The sequence below is a fragment of the Astatotilapia calliptera genome, chromosome 1 (genome assembly GCF_964374335.1).
Source record: "Astatotilapia calliptera chromosome 1, fAstCal68.1, whole genome shotgun sequence".
Taxonomy (NCBI): Eukaryota; Metazoa; Chordata; class Actinopteri; order Cichliformes; family Cichlidae; genus Astatotilapia; species Astatotilapia calliptera.
The window spans coordinates 12,105,470-12,123,941 of record NC_137422.1 but is presented as its reverse complement, the minus strand read 5'-3'; the positions used below and the strand labels follow the sequence as shown (position 1 = coordinate 12,123,941).

At 39.8% G+C, this 18,472-nt stretch overlaps 1 protein-coding gene across 2 annotated transcripts in view; it reads left to right on the top strand.

Moving 5' to 3' along the window:
• The window catches only part of adamts7 (a disintegrin-like and metallopeptidase (reprolysin type) with thrombospondin type 1 motif, 7), a 79,874-nt gene that overhangs the window by 9,784 nt on the left and 51,618 nt on the right, over nucleotides 1-18,472 (top strand). For both annotated transcript variants that reach the window (XM_026162719.2, XM_080307157.1), the window contains exons 3-7: nucleotides 1,617-1,800; nucleotides 4,939-5,138; nucleotides 13,307-13,390; nucleotides 14,049-14,173; nucleotides 16,931-17,080. In XM_026162719.2, coding sequence (XP_026018504.2) covers nucleotides 1,617-1,800; nucleotides 4,939-5,138; nucleotides 13,307-13,390; nucleotides 14,049-14,173; nucleotides 16,931-17,080 — 743 coding nt within the window. The remainder of the gene's footprint in view (nucleotides 1-1,616; nucleotides 1,801-4,938; nucleotides 5,139-13,306; nucleotides 13,391-14,048; nucleotides 14,174-16,930; nucleotides 17,081-18,472) is intronic.

Below are 18,472 nucleotides of genomic sequence, written 5' to 3'. Positions count from 1 at the left end.
GGTTACAATAGAAACATACTTTAATGACTGGATTTCATTTCACCCCTGATTTACTGCATTGGTCCAGTGAGCACTGAAATTGTTATCCAGTGAGCTGTGATTGCATTTACTAAGACAGATTAAAACAAGAACATGTTAGATTAACTGACGTGTTTAATGGCTTATTTTACATTTCAAATATTACATTTGAAGGTTCTGTGTTATTTACTCAACCTGTTACCTCAGTCAGTACACTTGACTCTAAATTGGAATGATGCAGCATTTTGGGAAATGTCAGCACCAACCAACAGCCAACCTTTAAAGCCAGCATATCTTTGATATTGTATTTTTTTGGAGATGAGATGAAAACAATTTTTGCTGCTCAGCTTTTAGTGTGTGGGCTTCGGATATAACGGCCAGCCCTCCTGCCTGAGCTTCACTTGGACACTGTGTAAGATGAAAAAGGGATTAACTGGAGCAGAGGGTGGATAAGAATGAAATATAAGACAGCGATGGTCAACGGGGGGCCTAGGGGAATTTGGTTTTGGCCTAGTGCCTGCCTGATTCACTATGCAGTTGCTTAAAAGACATTTGATCTTTTCCCCGGTTCAGTCGTACGACAGAAAAATTATGACTTGGGGCTGTTTTTGCTGTTTCAGTGGGAGCTTACTCGATGTGTTTTCACGTGCTTGTGCATTTTTATTCACTTGTCTTTAGTACTGTATGTAATGTTTATATATATTAATAATAATATTTGTATTTAATAATATTAAATATTTCCAATTTAATGCGTTTATTCAGGTTGTATTTTCTTAACTGCTTGTTCAGTTCAGGGTTGTGCCAGGCTGGAGCCTCTCAGCTGTTAGTGGGTCAGAGGTGGAGTACACTCTGGGGCCAGTTTGCCTTTAAAAATGCAAATGCATCATTTTACTACCATAAAAATTAGGGACTTGGATTGAACACTTGCAGCAGATAAAGTAACAGACTGCATAGTTAAAGAGTGCTGCTTGGCTGACCTGCAGCCCAGATTTTGTTCCCACTGCAAACATTTGATACATTATGAAATGGGGGAAAAATAGACAAAGAAGGTTTGGAGTAGCTGGAACAAGAAAAAGAACAATTCAATTTCTAGAGAACTGGAGCAGCTGATCTCAGTTTCCAAACACCTGGCAGAAATCCTCTTATTCCAACGTTTTGTTTTTTTTAAAAGATGTTGCTGGCTACATGTAGATTTTAAATACTTTGCAAACACAGTGTCTCCACTTTTTTGTAATTCTCCAATCAAAATACTCAAAAGCGGACATCTTCAGTTGTTTATGGTGTAAGATGATGTAAGTTCATTAAAGTAAGATCATTAAATATGGCACCGTGAGAGAAAACGCCTTATTGCAGAGCATAATATATAAAAATGCTTCTGATCAATTTTCTTGTCAAAAACTTGGATTAACTTACTAATCAATGTTGTATGCAGTTGTGTGATGTCTTGCCTACCCATTACATACTGTATCTTTGACGACAGAAGAGCAAATCAAGAGCAATGTTTTGTTTCTCAATATTTCAGCAGTTCGCTCTTTGGCAACAGTTAAAATAGTTTAAAGAGATTTGAAGAACTGACTTACAGCTCTTTGTTTCTTTAGACGGGACTCTTCAAGTTATCTGATGAAGAGTTCTTTATTCAGCCTCTGGAGACATCAAGTGATGAAACATCAGCACCACAGGCCCATGCCATCTACAAACGGCATGTGTCTCCTCCCTCCTGGAGCCCAGTCATACAGCCCATCTCAGGGAAACGACCTTTCAACGGTACCTGTGGAATCAAAGGTAAATCGTGCACATTTACTTACATTAGCAAAGAAAGCACAGCATAGAAATTATACTTTTTTTTTTTAAACAGGATGTCAAACTAACGATTTGTAGTACAAACAGATGCACCAGAAAGTTGATTGTTTTCATCTGGATCCAGATGAACACCATTAACTTTCCGGTGCTTCCTTCCCTGAATGATTGAGCATTCATGGAAACACGTAAACGGATGCATTACCGAAAGATTTTTTTCTGTAGTTAAGGCAAAGCTAATATCTGTTAATATCTTAAAAATGAGTGTGACAGGGTGTGGGTTGTGGCTCAGCTGCAGGGAAGGCGAGGAGCAGTGGGTTCAGAGTGTGGTGCCAGGGGAGCCTGACCCATGCAGCTGACCTCCATCATCTTATCATGTCTCCCCCATTCGAGTAGGTCGCTGTGTGTGGCGTGCAGCAAGAGGAGGCAGTTTGAAAACTAAATGATCAATGTTTGTACTGTAAAGACAACATTTGTGGCTAAAATGTAAGCCCTCATATTGCGTCAGTACATTATTTTTTTCTTGCAAATACAGAAGCCGCAAAATACCAACAGCTCCCAGTGTGATTAAGGTCATGGTGATGTGCAAGTTTTTGTTTTTTTGTAACAGCAGTGGAGATAAGTACTATATTTACATATCTTAAGGCCTTAAATCTCTTTACTTGTTCAATGAAAATGCTTAATTTAAAAGTCAAAATACTGATAACTCATTAGCTACTAAGCACTGAATGATGAGAAAGATGATTATAAGTAATCTCTTGTCTTTCATTTGTCTCCTGGTAATAATCTGCAGAGGTTAGAAGAATAAAGCCACTGAAATGCAGACGTTCGTAAACCAGCTGCTTAAAATTCTGAGTTGAATTAATTGGCCCTGGAAAAAAAATAGATGTCCCAGAGGATTTGAGGGTTTGCTTTCAGAATCAGCTTAACAACAACACCAACAACAAAATATCAGGGCAGAGTTATAGTTGTGCCTAAGTATTACTTTAAACACTACTTTAAACACCAATCAAGCTCAGTTTTTTGTATTTGGAAAGATGTATTATTAGCTTATTACTTGCACTGAAATACATGAACTTCATTGCATCTTCCAAATTGCAAAGTAAATTACTTGTTTTGATTTCTAAAGAATGATAGCACAGATGCATTTTCAAGGACAAAGAAGCTTGTGTATGGTTTTAATTGATTAAATACACATTTAGCATTTATATTGTTATTTCTTTTCAGCTTGCTGAACAGACTGATAAGGTCTGAACGTTGATTTAAGCAGTTTCTGTAATATCAGAATTTTCAAATCATTAAGCGCGTCCCCTCTAGGCCTGTGTTTAAATTGTGCACTTAATCACTGTATCGCTATATGTCAGCCAATCCTAGAGATTTTTCTTTCTGTGTGGCTGTGGTTCATAAACTGGGAGGGTGTGTGAACCACAAATATGAACTGAGAGTAAGTTGAATGAAGATGATTTATGTAGGAGGAAATGCCTTATTATTTCACTAAACCTTCAGCTTAGTTTCGTTCTTACCTTATGACGGTTATATGTACATTTATATACATATAACCATGATAGGGTCATGTTTTGAATTGAAGACTTTTTTAGCTTCTGAAGCAGGAAATGGAAGAAATGGTTTGAGAACAACTGCTCAAGCTATTTTCAGCTGCTTACTTACAGCAGATTGTTCCCTATTTGGCAGCATTTTGATGTTTGATGCTCTTTTTGATGCAAACAAAGGATTTGTGTCCTCTTGAAATCAGGACTAAGAGTCTTTCACTTGTTGGGTCTTCCTTGATGTCATGATCTTCGTACAGCATCTGACAGCAGACTCATCTCTATCCAACTCATCTAGATGTCGTTGGGGACAGCACCATCATTCACCTTTTCTCACTCAAAATGTGATTATACACCACTTTGCATTTAATCACTAGCTGTTATTAATCTCTGGCGCTCTTCCATAACATGTCTTTTGTTCTGTCCCCCTGCCCTCACCCCCTACCAGTCACAGGGAGGGGGGGAGCGCTTGCTCATAGCCGGTCATCCGATTGTTGAGGTTTTCTCTGTATTGTTGTAGGGCAGGGGTGCCCAATCCCGGTCCTCGAGAGCTACGGTCCTGCAGCTTTTAGATGCATCCTTGTTCCCACACACCTGAATCAAATGGTTTGATCTCTTCAGCATGCCATCATGTTTGGCAAAGGCCTGATAACAAGCCATTCATTTGATTCAGGTGTGTGGGAACAAGGATGCATCTAAAAGCTGCAGGACAGTAGCTCTCGAGGACCGGGATTGGGCACCCCTGTTGTAGGGTCTTTATCTTTATTTATAAGTACCTTGAGATGACTGTTGTCATGATTTGGTGCTTTATAAATAAAACTGAATTGAATTGGCTAATGCGTAAACTGCTACATTACATTTTACATACTCCAGGCTTCACTGCACCCTTAGATCAGCCTGACTGAGACTTTTTTTTTTGGCTTTCGCAGCACAAAATGCTAACCGTTGCATCCATGTCAGTTTAAACTGATTGATAAATAACACTACAGAATGATCTGAGTCTGAGTGGTCTGTGAACTGAGGTGTAGCCGGTAATTCTCATTCATTTCTGAAGCTGATATTTCGGCTTCGTCATAGCAACAGTAATATATGTGTGTCTGCTGTAGGTGTGCCCACTGTGCTTCCTGTCCCAGAGTATGTAAATGTTAAAGTTTTTAACAATATAATAAGGAGGATGAAACATTGACTTTTTTGCAGCTGACAAACAGAGTGGCCTTTATTGTGCAAACAAACAACACGTGACCTTTTCTCTGAGCTCGCTTCACTTGTGTTCATTTGTATGCTGTGTTTGTCATCCGTATGTCTGTATGTGCTTGGAGGTTCCTGCCCAAGTGCTAAGCATTTTCCTAGTATGCATGTGTATATCTATTATATGTGTTTTTGTCTAATCCAATAAAGACACGATCAGAAAATACTCAGAAAGATCAGCTAGAGATTGCTGAAGAGGATGACCAAGGGCAAAGATTTGTTTAACAGCACTGTGTACTACATGTGACAAGGTAAAGTCACAGTTAGTCTTTGTTGTTGTGTGTCAGTGTGAAAGATTTTAATATCTATTTATATTTCCCTTCTGCAGATTATCATCAAAGCTTTAAAGACATTGAGAGACAGCGGGAGCGTTGGGAGCGCAGGCAGCAGAGAAGGAGGAGAAGAATTCGTCAACGCTCTGTCAGCAAAGAGAAATGGGTGGAAACGCTGGTGGTGGCTGACCCCAAAATGGTGGACTATCATGGGAGCAAAGCTGTGGAAAGCTACATACTTGCTGTCATGAATATTGTAAGTATTCGATATTAATAATACTATTACGCTACAGGTATAGGCATCAACAATGAAGCGATGACTGCCAGCCTGTGTCTTTATATACAGACTTTAGATGAAGTAGTAGCTTAATGTGTTTGTGCAAATGCTGCGTTTCCTCCTTTGAGATGCTCTGCCAGCCCCTTCCTGCAACAGCCTTCAGCTGCTGCTTGTCTGAGGGTCTTTAAAAAGCATGCTTCACTGGGCTGAGATCAGGTGACTGACTTGGCTATTGGATAATAGACCATTCACTTGCCTTGAGAAGCTCTTGGTGGGAGTGAGAAGGAGGATCCAACCGCGGACACAGAAGGAAACCAAACTGGGTTTAAACAAAAAGCGAGGCGTTTATTATGGCGAGTTAGACATGACTACAAAAATAAAGCAAAAGGCGAACAGCAGGGTTGAAAACTAAACTAAAAACTAAACTGTGGTAACTATGAACACAGACGTGAACATGATTCTGACCAGGAATGTGCAAGAAACTATGATGAAGAAACAAGAACATGAAACGTGAACATGACCTGAGCAGAATCATGAAGTACATGGTACTTGATGTGATGTGGAGGGAAGGAAAACAGACGACCTAACAAAGACTGAATGAAAACACACAGACTAAATACACACAGGAGGTGATCAGGGCAAGTGGAAACACATGGGGAAACAGCTGACCGGAATAAACGTAATGACGCCACAGGGGAAGAAAAACTAAACACGTTAAACATGGACACACCAGACTTTTCAAAATAAAACATGGACAGATGTAGACATGAAAACACCAGCCGGACAATTAGAACATAGAACACGCAGAGACAAACACACAGGCGTAACTGAAAGTAAAACACTGAGAAAAGACTCATAACTAAGGAGACATAGATGAACCTAAACTAGACTTAAAACTCAAGGCAAACTGATAATAATACTAGAACTTAACATCCTTTCAATCACAAATACAAAAATAAACTCAAAATCTGGGTCACAGACAGTCCCTGACACTTGGGCATCTTTGGCAGTTTACTTCTATGTCATTATCCATTTCCACTGTAAAGCAACACCTCATCATATTTGGCTGAATCTAAAAAAAGAAACTCTTGCCTCTAAATAATTCATCCTGCTTCTTCCTTCAGCAGTCACGTCATCAATAAACACTATTGACTCTGTTTCACTGGTTCCATTGATTGTAGGCTTTCCTAATGATACGCCTTTCTCTTTGAGAGTGTTCCTGCCTTGGCTAGACGTTGTGAAGGGATTTTCTTAATCAGAGACTGAAGTGTTCGATCACGTGGTCTTTCAGGTCTTTTGGTGTTGCTGAGCTGGTTGACACATTCACTCCTTTTTAAGGCCAAATCAACGATGTGGTACAAAAGATTTCTCACTCTAATACATTTATTTTGGTTTCTCAGTCTTCTTCACTTGTGTTTACATCTTTTTGGACCTTCTATGGAGAGTTCCAGTGATAAGTTACCAAATACTAGGACTGGGCGATATCACCCAAAATTCATATCTCGATATTCTTTGGCTGAATCGTGCAGTCAAAATGTAAACTAAAAAGACGCTGAGCATAATAACAAAGACAGATTTCGCAGCTGCTCTGTTCCCAAGTTCTACTGCGTGACTGACAGCCTTAAGTTTGAAATCCGCTTCGTAACCACGTCTCTTAACAGGTGCCATTTGTGGTCCTTATAATATTACACAGTACAGTAATATTACGTTGAAGCACAGTACGTATCACTCAGCAAGGCTTCTGACTACCGTAGCTGTAATGCTCTGACAATCCATCAAGCGGTGCAGCTTTGTAGCTTACAAAACTCGTACTAAAACTTTTTTTGACTGATTGTTGAGCGCCGTGTACCACATAAAATCGGTTCGTGGTGAGTAAGCACAACCACAATTCATACAAAAGGCGCGCTTTTGATTTTTGAGAAACTGAAAGGATTTTAGGTCGTGCAGCCCCCGTAAGTGAAGCTGCATGGCGCTAACGCGTTAGCGTGGTTAGCTCATTAACGCGTTGAAGCCGTCCAGCCCCACGAACGGGGCGATCTGCGGTAACTCGTTAACAGAGATTTGCCGCGTTAATGTAGTTATGGCGTTAACGTCGTTATGGCGTTAACGTCATTTTAATTAGATTAACGCTACCAGCACTAAAATAGTAATCTCCAAATGTTTTCTTTTTACCGACCAGATCCTCTTTGATAGTTTTTTTTTGTTTTTTGTTTTTTGTTTTTTTTTTGCCTGTCCCGTTTGGCTCTTTTGCCATCAGAATTATTGTCTAAAGGCAAAGAAAGATGCCCAACGGATTTACTTTACCAAATGGACCATCCCAGCCTTGCCTTAACCCTTGTATGGTGTTCGGGTCTGTGAGACCCGTGTTCAGTTTTTTTCAAAAGAAAAATTAAACAATTAATTATTTTTTCACGTGTAAATGTGTTGTGTCTTTCCACTCACTCCACTTGATTATAACTGATTTATTTATAACATTTTATATAAAAGAAAAACGAGAAGCACATTAATTCATAAATGTGATCTAACAAAGGTAAAGGGAAAAAATTAACCATGTTTGCTGTTCATATGTCTTGTAATTGGGATGAAGTAAACATCTGTTGAGTAATTTAACATAAAATTGTTTGATAGTGTTAATTTGGAAAGCCAAAACTCTAGCGGGTCCACCAGACCCATGAACACTGGCTGAGTAACAAAAATACGAACATAAGATAAGATAAGATAAGATAAGATAGAACTTTATTAATCCCTCGGGTGGGTTCCTCTGGGAAATTCGATTTCCAAAAAAGCACAGCACCGACAGAAGTTACAGAGTTATACACACACACATATATATAAATACAGAGACAATATAAATAAAATATACAAAGGGGATAAATAGAATAAATAGGAATAAAAATAAAAATACAAGTGAATTGCACATTTCAAGTATTGAGTCTATTGCACCGTTGACTATTTACAAAAGTATTGCACAAAAGGTATTGTACAGTGAGGTGAAGAGGCACTACAGCTTAGTTGTTCCCTCCTTTGTCCTCCTGTTTCCCCTCCCTCTCCCCTCCAGAGAGGAGTTAAACAGTCTGATGGCGTGTGGGACAAAGGAGTTTTTAAGTCTGTTAGTTCTTGTCTTTGGGAGAAGCAACCTGTCACTGAACAGACTCTTCTGGTTGTTAATGGCCGTGTGCAGAGGATGCCCAGCATTGTCCATAATGTCCATCAGTTTCTTTAATGTCCTTTTCTCTGCCACTGTCACCAGAGTGTCCAGCTTCATGCCGACCACAGAGCTAGCCTTCCTGATCAGTTTCTCCAGCCTGGATGAGTCCTTCTTTGCTGTGCTGCTCCCCCAGCACACCACAGCATAGAAAAGTACTCCAGCAACCACTGACTGGTAAAACATCCTCAGGAGCTTCCTGCAGATGTTAAAAGACCTCAGCCTCCTGAGGAAGTACAGTCGGCTTTGGGCTTTTTTATACAGGTGCTCTGTGTTGCATGACCAGTCCAGTTTATTGTCCACCCACAGCCCGAGGTACTTGTACTTGTTGACCACCTCCTCCCCCTCTATCTGAACCGGCAGTGGACCTGCTCTAGACCTCCCGAAGTCCACAACCAGTTCCTTAGTCTTTGAGGTGTTGAGTTGCAGGTGGTTTGTGTGACTCCATGCGACAAAGTTCCTCACCAGACTTCTGTACTCCTCTTCCTGATCATCCCAGATACACCCCATGATGGCTGTGTCGTCTGCAAACTTCTGAATGTGGCATAATTCAGAGTTGTAGCAGAACATCACACAAGGGTTAATGGTCTATTTGATTCACCTTTTATTGTTTATTTTATTTTATTTTCACTTGCTAAACATGGGACAGACTTGACTGGGGAAAAGAAAGAGGGAAAGAAAAACAGCGGGGAAGAGGGACGGGGATAAAGGGCAAAAAACAAAAACCAACAAAATAAGCAGACAAAAAATCCATATATCAATCACCTGGATCACCTGTTGAGAAAGAAAAAAGAGAAAACAAGCAGAAGAGGAAAAAAAGAGCAACATAATAAACAACATCACGATGATATATGGGAATATAACAGTAAGTACTAAATATTAAACATTATTGTGCAGCACGTAAGATCGACAGCGTACAGTGTGCTTTGAGGTAGGAGCCAAAAAGGGTGTAGTTTGTGTGTGTGAGCACCCGTGTGTACACCTGTGAGCATGGACGTGCTTGATTTTTAAAAGGTTCCTTCATGTAATGATCTGCTAGAGGGTGTGGGGGGGCCACAGCTCCGTCCTCCAGGGCATGAAGCAGGTATGGAGGAGATCAAAACTCCAGACATCCAGACCAACAGAGGGGCAGCTGTGCCACTACCCCAGAAAGAGCTGAGGAGAGTCCCAGATGAGGGGTCACTCAGCAGCCGCGGAGCAGAAGCCAGGGGGAGTTGCAGTGACGCGCCCGTGAGCTCCGCCGGCAGCGGATAGCTGCCGTGTCCATCTTATCGTTGCCTGCAAGCGATGGGGGAGGGAGAGTTGTGTTCAGTGAAGGAGAGAAGTGAGGCAGAGTAACGTTGCGTAGAGACAAAAGTGGACAAAACAGAGGCAAACTTGCGGCTCCGCAAGTAGAATTATAATGTAACATATACTGAATCAATATAAACGATATTGTCACATCTCATACCTCGCAAAAAAATATATTAATATATTTAAAAACTCGATATATATCGCCCAGTCCTACCAAATACTGCTTGTCAATAAATCGACCAATTCATTTTGTACCTCTGAAAAAGGGGAACTATCTATAAAAATGAACAGTTATTAATGTAAGTAGGGAGGACGCAACTAGGCCATTTTATCTCACCCGGAAGGGGATTTGTGTCTCCAGGGAATGTGGAGAACTACACTGTGGAGGCACTATTGGACAAATGTTTTGATAGATTTAAACTAATACTAGCACACAGAGGAATAGTTTTAGAATTTATTTTAATGTAGAGTTGAAGGATGAATATCTGGTGCATTTTGATTGAAAATTTTCAGATTTTCTTTAAAGCATCATGATAAAAAAGACTTTTTCTTTCTCTCCTTTTTTCCAACCATGTCACGCCACAACTCTGCAATCAATGTTATTACTATATCGTATTCATGGATCTAGTAAAGTGACTTCACTATTACTGAGTAGCGCATGAGGGAGTTTTCCAAATTAGTGCCATGTTGACTCAGACCGCAGCACCTGAAAGTTCTATCAGAGGACATAATATCAGGAAATGCAATTCACTGACAGAAAAGGACACAGATATACTGACCTAGCACACAGCAATACAAGGAGGAAGCAGCTATTATTCTCCACATCCTCCTGCGGTTCTTTTTTAAATTTCTTTACAGTGTTACATAGCAGCTTACATAGCTTTGAACTTTAAACGCCCAAACAAGCTTGCAGAGCTTCAAGGGAAACAAACCGTTCAAACAATGTCATCATCTTCCTCATCCGCCAGTTGCTCTATTGTCTCCTCACCAGCGATGTCTTGAAATCGTCAACCATGCAAGAGGCTCATGTTTTCTGTCTTCTGCTGTTTTCTGTGCACACAGAGTAAGGATTTATGAAAAAATTCATAACCCACAGCGCAGCCAATCGAATGGAAAATCATTGTGTATTCACAAGGATGACACCCTCGTATCACTTTGAGCTAACAGTCGAGCGAAACATTAGCACAGCACTCTGTGGGCCGAGGGGAAACGTGTTACAACAACAGCACATTGTTGTGGAGAAAAATACATGAGCTTTAAAAAGCCACAGCTTTGTTTGTACTCACAAGTCACAGAGTATGAAAAAGTGGATAAAGATGATATGAAATGATGATAAGGTTGTTTAACAAAAATGCTGCTGTTGTTTGTTATATGCTCTGAAAACATCTTTGAATGACACAAGTGAGGTTATAAAAATAATTTTTGATGAATGAAGTCTTTTATCGGTGCCGGAGTTGTTCTGTCTGAAGTGCCTCAGTTTTATGATTTGTACAGAAGGTTTAGTTTGTAGGGATTTTGTCCAGCAGCAAGAAAATGAAGGGATATGTCCAGTGACGTATGCCCTTTCTTCAACATAGTATGAACCATGAATACACAATTCATGTACGAAAAAACACGCCAATGGATTTAAACTGGGGTGAAAGTATAAAATAAAGTACATTATAAAATGAGGTTTCAATTTATTTTTTTCCCCCTTTTAACTATGTTTGCTCAAACGTAAATGCTTCCCATAATCAACAGCATATTTCGAGGTCTATCTGTAAAACTGCTAGAAAACCGTCCTTTAAAATGAACTTCCATCTGAATTACAATGACTTTCGCAGCCTGGATCAGTGTAGCAGTGGAACGAACCGCATCCAATAAACAATCATAGTTACAGAATGCTTGTTTATAGCTGTTCAGAAGAGAGGTAGTCAAAGGCAGGAGAAAGGTTGACCTTTTTGTAAACGGGGCAGAATGTGATTTTTGTACAAACCACGAGTGTGTGTTTCAATGGTCTCCTCTCAGAGGCATTCATGGTGCTGTATGTGAGGAAGAAAATAAGGCAATATAGAGGGAAGAGTTGAATTCCTGCTTCACCTCTGCAAAACTAACCTGGTGCTAAGTTAGGAAACAAATGGTCAAATTCAGACACCCCAGTTCCAGACTTGTATTACGTCCCGAAAAGCATACTGTCTGAAGCACACTTTCTTTTTAATGCTAAAGCAATAATGGTAAATGGCCTGTATTTATATAGGGCTTTACTAGTCCCTAAGGACCCCAAAGCGCTTTACATATCCATTCATCCACTGGTGATGGCGAGCTACATTATAGCCACAGCCACCCTGGGGCACACTGACAGAAGCGAGGCTGCCGGACACTGGCGCCACCAGGCCCTCTGACCACCACCAGTAGGCAACGGGTGAAGTGTCTTGCCCAAGGACACAACGACCGAGACTGTCCAAACCGGGGCTCGAACCGGCAACCTTCCGATTACAAGGCGAACTCCCAACTCTTGAGCCACGATCCCAACCTGTTGTAAGCAGCTTTTCATGCTCTTCCCCAAAAAATGCATTGAAACCTGCTGCTCTATCAGTCTCTGTTGATAATGATGCTTAGAGTTTTATATCCCAGCGAGTTCCTTCCACCTCTCAGGTTTTTCTTTCATGCTTCTCATTTCTGGTTTCTCAAATCAACTGACCAACAAAGATCTGAGGTGATTTCCTTTCACGCTTCTCACTTCAGATTTCACGAATCAATTGATCCTTCCCTGTTCTGTAGTAATTAACCTCATGCTGCTTTCTGCCCTTTGTAAAGGATTTCCTTGTGGGAATAGAAAACAGGCTACCATTTATATACAGCTTTTCTACTTGCACTCAGAGATCTTTTGGCCATAAGAACACTGACTAATGCATTCATCCAGCTCTTTATTTTTGCACTAAAAGCACTTTATTTACCCCAACCCAGAGCCTTTTTGCTGCATGGTGACTGTGCCACTGTTAAAGCTACTGACTAACTCTTTAAATTTTGGCACTTTAGACATAAATAACCTTGTGACAAAGTGCTCAAGGGAACCATATTTGAAAAAAACTAGAAGAGTTTAGGGTAATACTTTTTTACATCCTCCATATTCCCTGAGTGCAAACCAGAAATCCAAAGGTGAAAAATTACGTCAGATGTTGTGTTGCTGTTTGTGTGCATACCACTACTGACGTGTTTTGCTTTAAATGTGCATAATTACAGGCTATAATTATTTCTTTTTAAATACCAGGGTACTTAGGCTTTTGATAGTTAAAGAGACTAGCTGTAATAAATAGATTTGAAAGCTTTGATGTTAAGAGGTTAAAAGTATTAAAAAGCTGTACAGGTCCCCGCTCACAGACTCTCTTTGAAAATTCAGATCATGACTCACGCATAGAAAAACAATGAAAGGCTGGGGAAAAAGGTTTCTAAAAAAAATAAATATTTGTAAAATGCAAATGATAATTCATGTTGAAAATGAAGGATTGAAAACTGCAAATTATTAACTGAAAAGGTCTAGGCTGATACTTTAGCTAGGGTGTACAGTTTGAGCATAAATGTGTTTAATAAATGAAAATCCAGCAGTCAAGTTTATTTTTCTAGCCACTGCCCTGATTTTAATATAGTGTTAAAAGAAGTTTTCTTCCAGGTTGCAGGTCTCTACAGAGACGCCAGTATTGGGAATGCAATCAACATCGTGGTTGTTCGACTCATCCTGCTGGAGAAGGACGAGGTAAAAACAGATTTCTGTATTTTAATGAAGGGTGGTTTTATTAGTTTCCATATAAAGAGTCAAATCCAAAATTCCTGACCACAGAAATTCTTCAATAGTTTGGTGTCCTGAAAGTTAGTTTTACCAGTTTTGTTTTCTTATTTTTTTCAAGTGTGGGTCAGAATGACCCGTTTTACCTACTCTCTGGGTTTCTTTCCATTTAATGAATGAAATCCCATTCAGAATGACTGAAAACTACGAAACATTACTTGCTTTTAGGTTCTTGGGTGCAGTCAATACTTGCAATTTGTAACTATGCAATAAATAAATGAAAATGGGTTTTCTTAGTCATTCTGATTGCTGTACTGTATGTACAAACCGATTGTAAGCAGTAAAATGTACAGAAATGTTTTGCTGACAGCTGTTAGAATTACAAAACTCACTCTTAGTAATAGCCGAGATATACAACACTGACAAGGACGCTATCACCTTATGTTCATCGAATGTGAAAGTCATGGTGCAATTTGGTTTTCCATTTCAGTTTATAGCCATATTTATCTCTGTGCTGTGCACTTATTCTGGGCAATTTTGTGTACTTAGAGTGCATTAGCTGCTAATGATTGATTTGTCTGCTGTTATGTTTTCTTCTCTTCATCTGATTGTGACATGTCGCTGATAGGATGACTTGAAGATTACACACCACGCTGACAACAGCTTAAACAGCTTCTGTAAGTGGCAAAAGAAACTCAACATGAAAGGGGACGAGCACCCGCTCCACCACGATGTCGCTGTTCTGCTCACCAGGTACTATATACACCCGAATCACTGCTTTCCTTCGTAGTACATTTATCTTTTTACTGTTTGAGCCCAAAGCCCAGCTATGCGTGTAATGTTAATATTGATGTGCAAGTGGCAATCATAAAGTTTCCTGTTTAAATTAGTCTGTTAAGCCCTGTGGCAACGTGAGATCACACAATGGTGACTAAACCTATGGCTCACTGATTAGGATATTGCTAAATTTATATACTTGCAGTTTTGCAAAGCGAGTGTCTATGGCGACCCTTACAGCTAATGCAAGGTGAATATCAAAAATGAACCAAAGAGTACCACAGTCATTTCTGCATTATTCAACAGGGCATCAATTTGTGATATTGCAAGGCGTAATGGAACAAGAAGACGCAGCCTCAGCTTTTACATGAAAAGTAGCCGGGGAGAACTGCTTTTACTCAGCCCTGCAGTTTATGGGCTGTGCAGCTTGAAATCAGATCATGTTTTTTTTCTCAAGACAATGACAAAAGGCCAACTAATGCCTGATTTTGTTATTAAAACTAAAATTATTTAGTTCCCTTTAGAATTCAATGTTAATAACATTCAACCAAGATTGAAACGTCTGTGATATGACTGAGATTTTGTTTGCACGACCTTTCTCTACTGTCACAGTTCAGAAGTAATAGTTTGACTTTTTGGAAAAGACACTGATACAAAAGTACTGTGCCCACACATTTTTTGGTAGTTTGCCTTGAAGCAGTACCTAACCAATTCCAGAGGAATGTTTTTTGTTAGTTAAGCCGCTTGATAATGACCTGTGACGCACTTAACTCAAGGGATGAACCAGTGTTGTGTTCACACAACTTAGCAAAGAGCCAATTTTAAATTGTATCTTTAGGCACTAATTTAATAACAACCTGCCAAAAAACAAATTGTTTGTTCCAATTTCTTTACTCGAAATCTATGAAATATGCCAAAAGAAAAAAACACTGTTTGACAGACATAAAACAGTATCTTTGCGACATCAAGGTGATTCCTGAAGAGCTGTTACCCAAAAACTTGGCATATTTCTGTATAATGTGCAGTGTGTCCTTAAAAAATGTAGGAAACTAGACAAAAGTGGAAGATTAAAGAAGACATGCCAGGTAGGGCTGGGCGATATATCGAGTTTTTTTTAAAAATATCGATATATTTTCATACGAGATATAAGATGTGGCAATATCGTTTATATCGATATGTCTATGTTACGTTATAATTATACTTGTGGAGCCGCAGGTTTGCCTCTCTTTCGTCCACTTTTGTCTCTACGCAACGTTACTCGGCCTCGCCTCTCCTTCACTGAACACAACTCCGCCTCCCCCATAGCTTCACCTGCAGGCAATGACAAGATGAAAGCGGAAAATCTCCGTTAGCGAGTTACCGCGGATGGCCCCGTGCGTGGGGCTGGACGGCGTCAACGTGTTAGCGAGCTAACCGCGCTAACGACATGCAGCCCGGAGGGGCTGCACGGCCTAAAATCCTTTCATTTTCTCAAAACTCGACAGTGCGCCTTATGTATGAATTCTGGTTGTGCTTACTGACCGCGAACCGATTTTATGTGGTACACAGCGCTCAGCAATCTGTCAAAAAATGTTTTAATATGACTTTGCTAAGCTACGGAGCTGCACGGCTTGATGTCGGAGGATTACGGCTACCGGGGAGGAGCCTCGCGGAGTGATACGTACTGTGTGTGTATAAGGACCACAAATGGCACTTGTTCAGAGACGTGGTGCAGCTGTGAAATCTGTCTCTTTGTTATTACACTCAGCGTCTATTAGTTTACATTTTGACTGCACAATTGTGAGCTTTTTGTTATGCACAAAAACAACATTTTCTTTTATTTATGGACCATGATTATTTAATAAATGCTGATAATTTATTTTTGAGTAATTTCTTCATATACATCTACGCTGTATGTAAATAAAAGTGCCCGTGTGACATCTGGGACACAGTGTGACTAAGAACTCTCTTTTTGTTATTAACTTATGGCTTTAAAAAAAAAATCGAGATATATATCTTATATCGCCATCCAGCTAAAAAATATCGAGATATGAATTTTGGGTCATATCGCCCAGCCCTAATGCCAGGCCTAAAAACACTATCTAGAGCGGGAGAGCAGCATCTGAGAGTCATGTTCTGAACAAACAGGGAAAAATGAATCGAATACCTGGCACAGGACCCGAGAGATGCACCTGGCTTTTCACATTGATCCATCTACTGTTCACTGAAGCCTCATCAGAAATGGTGCCTCTCAAGAAGCCATTCTTAAGGAAGGCAAACATTTGTGCTTTTCATGATCCCACCACTCAGATATCTTTTTTATTTCCTCTGTCCTCCTCTTGTTCCCTAGATGATCTGCTCTCTTTTTCTACCTTGTTTAGCTAATGAACCTTGTCTAAGTAAAGTAGTAGTGTGAGCAGCAGCAGCTCATATGCTCCACCTGTGTCTACACAGCACAAAGTCACTGTAAGGGGAGGAAGCGTGATAGCAAAAATGTTAAAACACTCTTCTGGCTTTAAAAAGCTGGATTTGCAATTTGAGCTGTTATCTGCATATGTTAAATATTTTTAAATATAAGATCTGAGTAGAAAGTAATGCATATGTAAAATCCAGTTATGCGTTTTATTCATTCATTCACGTCTCGAATGAATGAATGCTTCCAGTCATAAAAAGATCATTATTATTATTTTTTAATCATTGCTTCACCCCCTTCTTCTGATATGTGACCAACAGTCTGTCGTCTTCTTTCCACAGAAAGGACATCTGCGCATCCGTCAACACACCTTGTGAAACCCTGGGTCTGTCGCATGTGGCAGGAATGTGTCAGCCGCATCGCAGTTGCAGCATTAGCGAGGACACGGGCCTCCCACTGGCTTTCACTGTAGCACACGAGCTAGGACACAAGTAAGGTTTTGGTGCATGCACACATACAAACACAACCATTGTGGCATTCTAGTCTTTGGAAGGTCAGTCAGTGCAAACATTCAGGCCCAGAGTTTCACCAGCGAGCCAAAGTCATGTTCGTCAGCACAAACGCTCTGTTAGTGTCTTGTTCATCAGCCTCTTTATAAAACATGAAGCTTGATCCTGGAGTCGACTTTTCATATTCTAAAATAAATCCATTATAACACTGGATATGTAAAAAAAACATCAATACATTTTTTTCATTACAACATTACACATTACAACTGTACTTTACTAAGATCTTCTTAAATATCACCCTTTCTTCTTTTAACTGCTGGTCTAATAACAATAGACCGAGCAATAAAGAAAAACAGTACGACACAAGACGCTAAATAATAGATTAACACATGAAATAAAAGCAACACTCTAAAGTGATCTCAAGTCAGGGTGTTAACACATTTCCTGTTTTCTGAAACAAATGATATTTGAAAATTGTGTATCTAAGTGTTTAATTATGTATGTAATTAGACCACTCTGCTCTCTCTATAAAACTCACCAAAGTTGCCCTCGTCAGGTATTAATTTTAACAGGATGAAACAACCTTGGAAGACAAAATAATTGATATTCCAAAGCAACCAGTTTGCTGAGAACATTAGTGCTTTCTGCTCAATTTGAACTTATTTTAATTTCATTTGATTTTTGCCCTCTGTTTGTTTATTGGTCAATTAACCAAACTGTTTAAACATTAACATAAAATAAAAAAAATAAAAAAAAGTTACCTTGCTGCTACAGCCGCATAATCCTCAAGGACAGACTGCTATTTGTATTCGGCTAGTGCAACACTCATTCAAAGTGTGTCTGCTCAGAACTGGCTGTTATTGGCTTAAAGTAAGAGCGAGTGCTTGAAGTCAGTTGTCGCCGCATAAATACAACGTGTTATTAAATTCGCAGCTGATTCAGGCTGCCCACATTTAGTTGTAAAGCAGAAAAGAGGGAAAAGTCTCGTTAATGTGCCCAGAAGAAAGAACGAGCCAGTGCTCGTGTGAATTTGTAAGGCCAATAAGTCCAGTTTAATAAAGAGCAGCTTATGCAAACAACATTTATAATCAAGATTTGTGAATAAAGAATAAACTTATATAGTAGATTTTGTTGACATAAAAAATATGGAGGACTGCACAACCAAACAACTTTATGCCCGACGCTGCCTGTCCTTGGTCCACAGCAATACACACATCAAATCTGCGGTGAATCGGATGAGCTGTTGTTCAGAAAAGTAAACAACAGGTGCACACACACACACACACACGCAAGAGCTGAGTCTCTCATTATGCTCTTATTGTCGCTTGGACTCCATCTACACACAACTACACAAAACCTTGCTGTTTTGAAAAG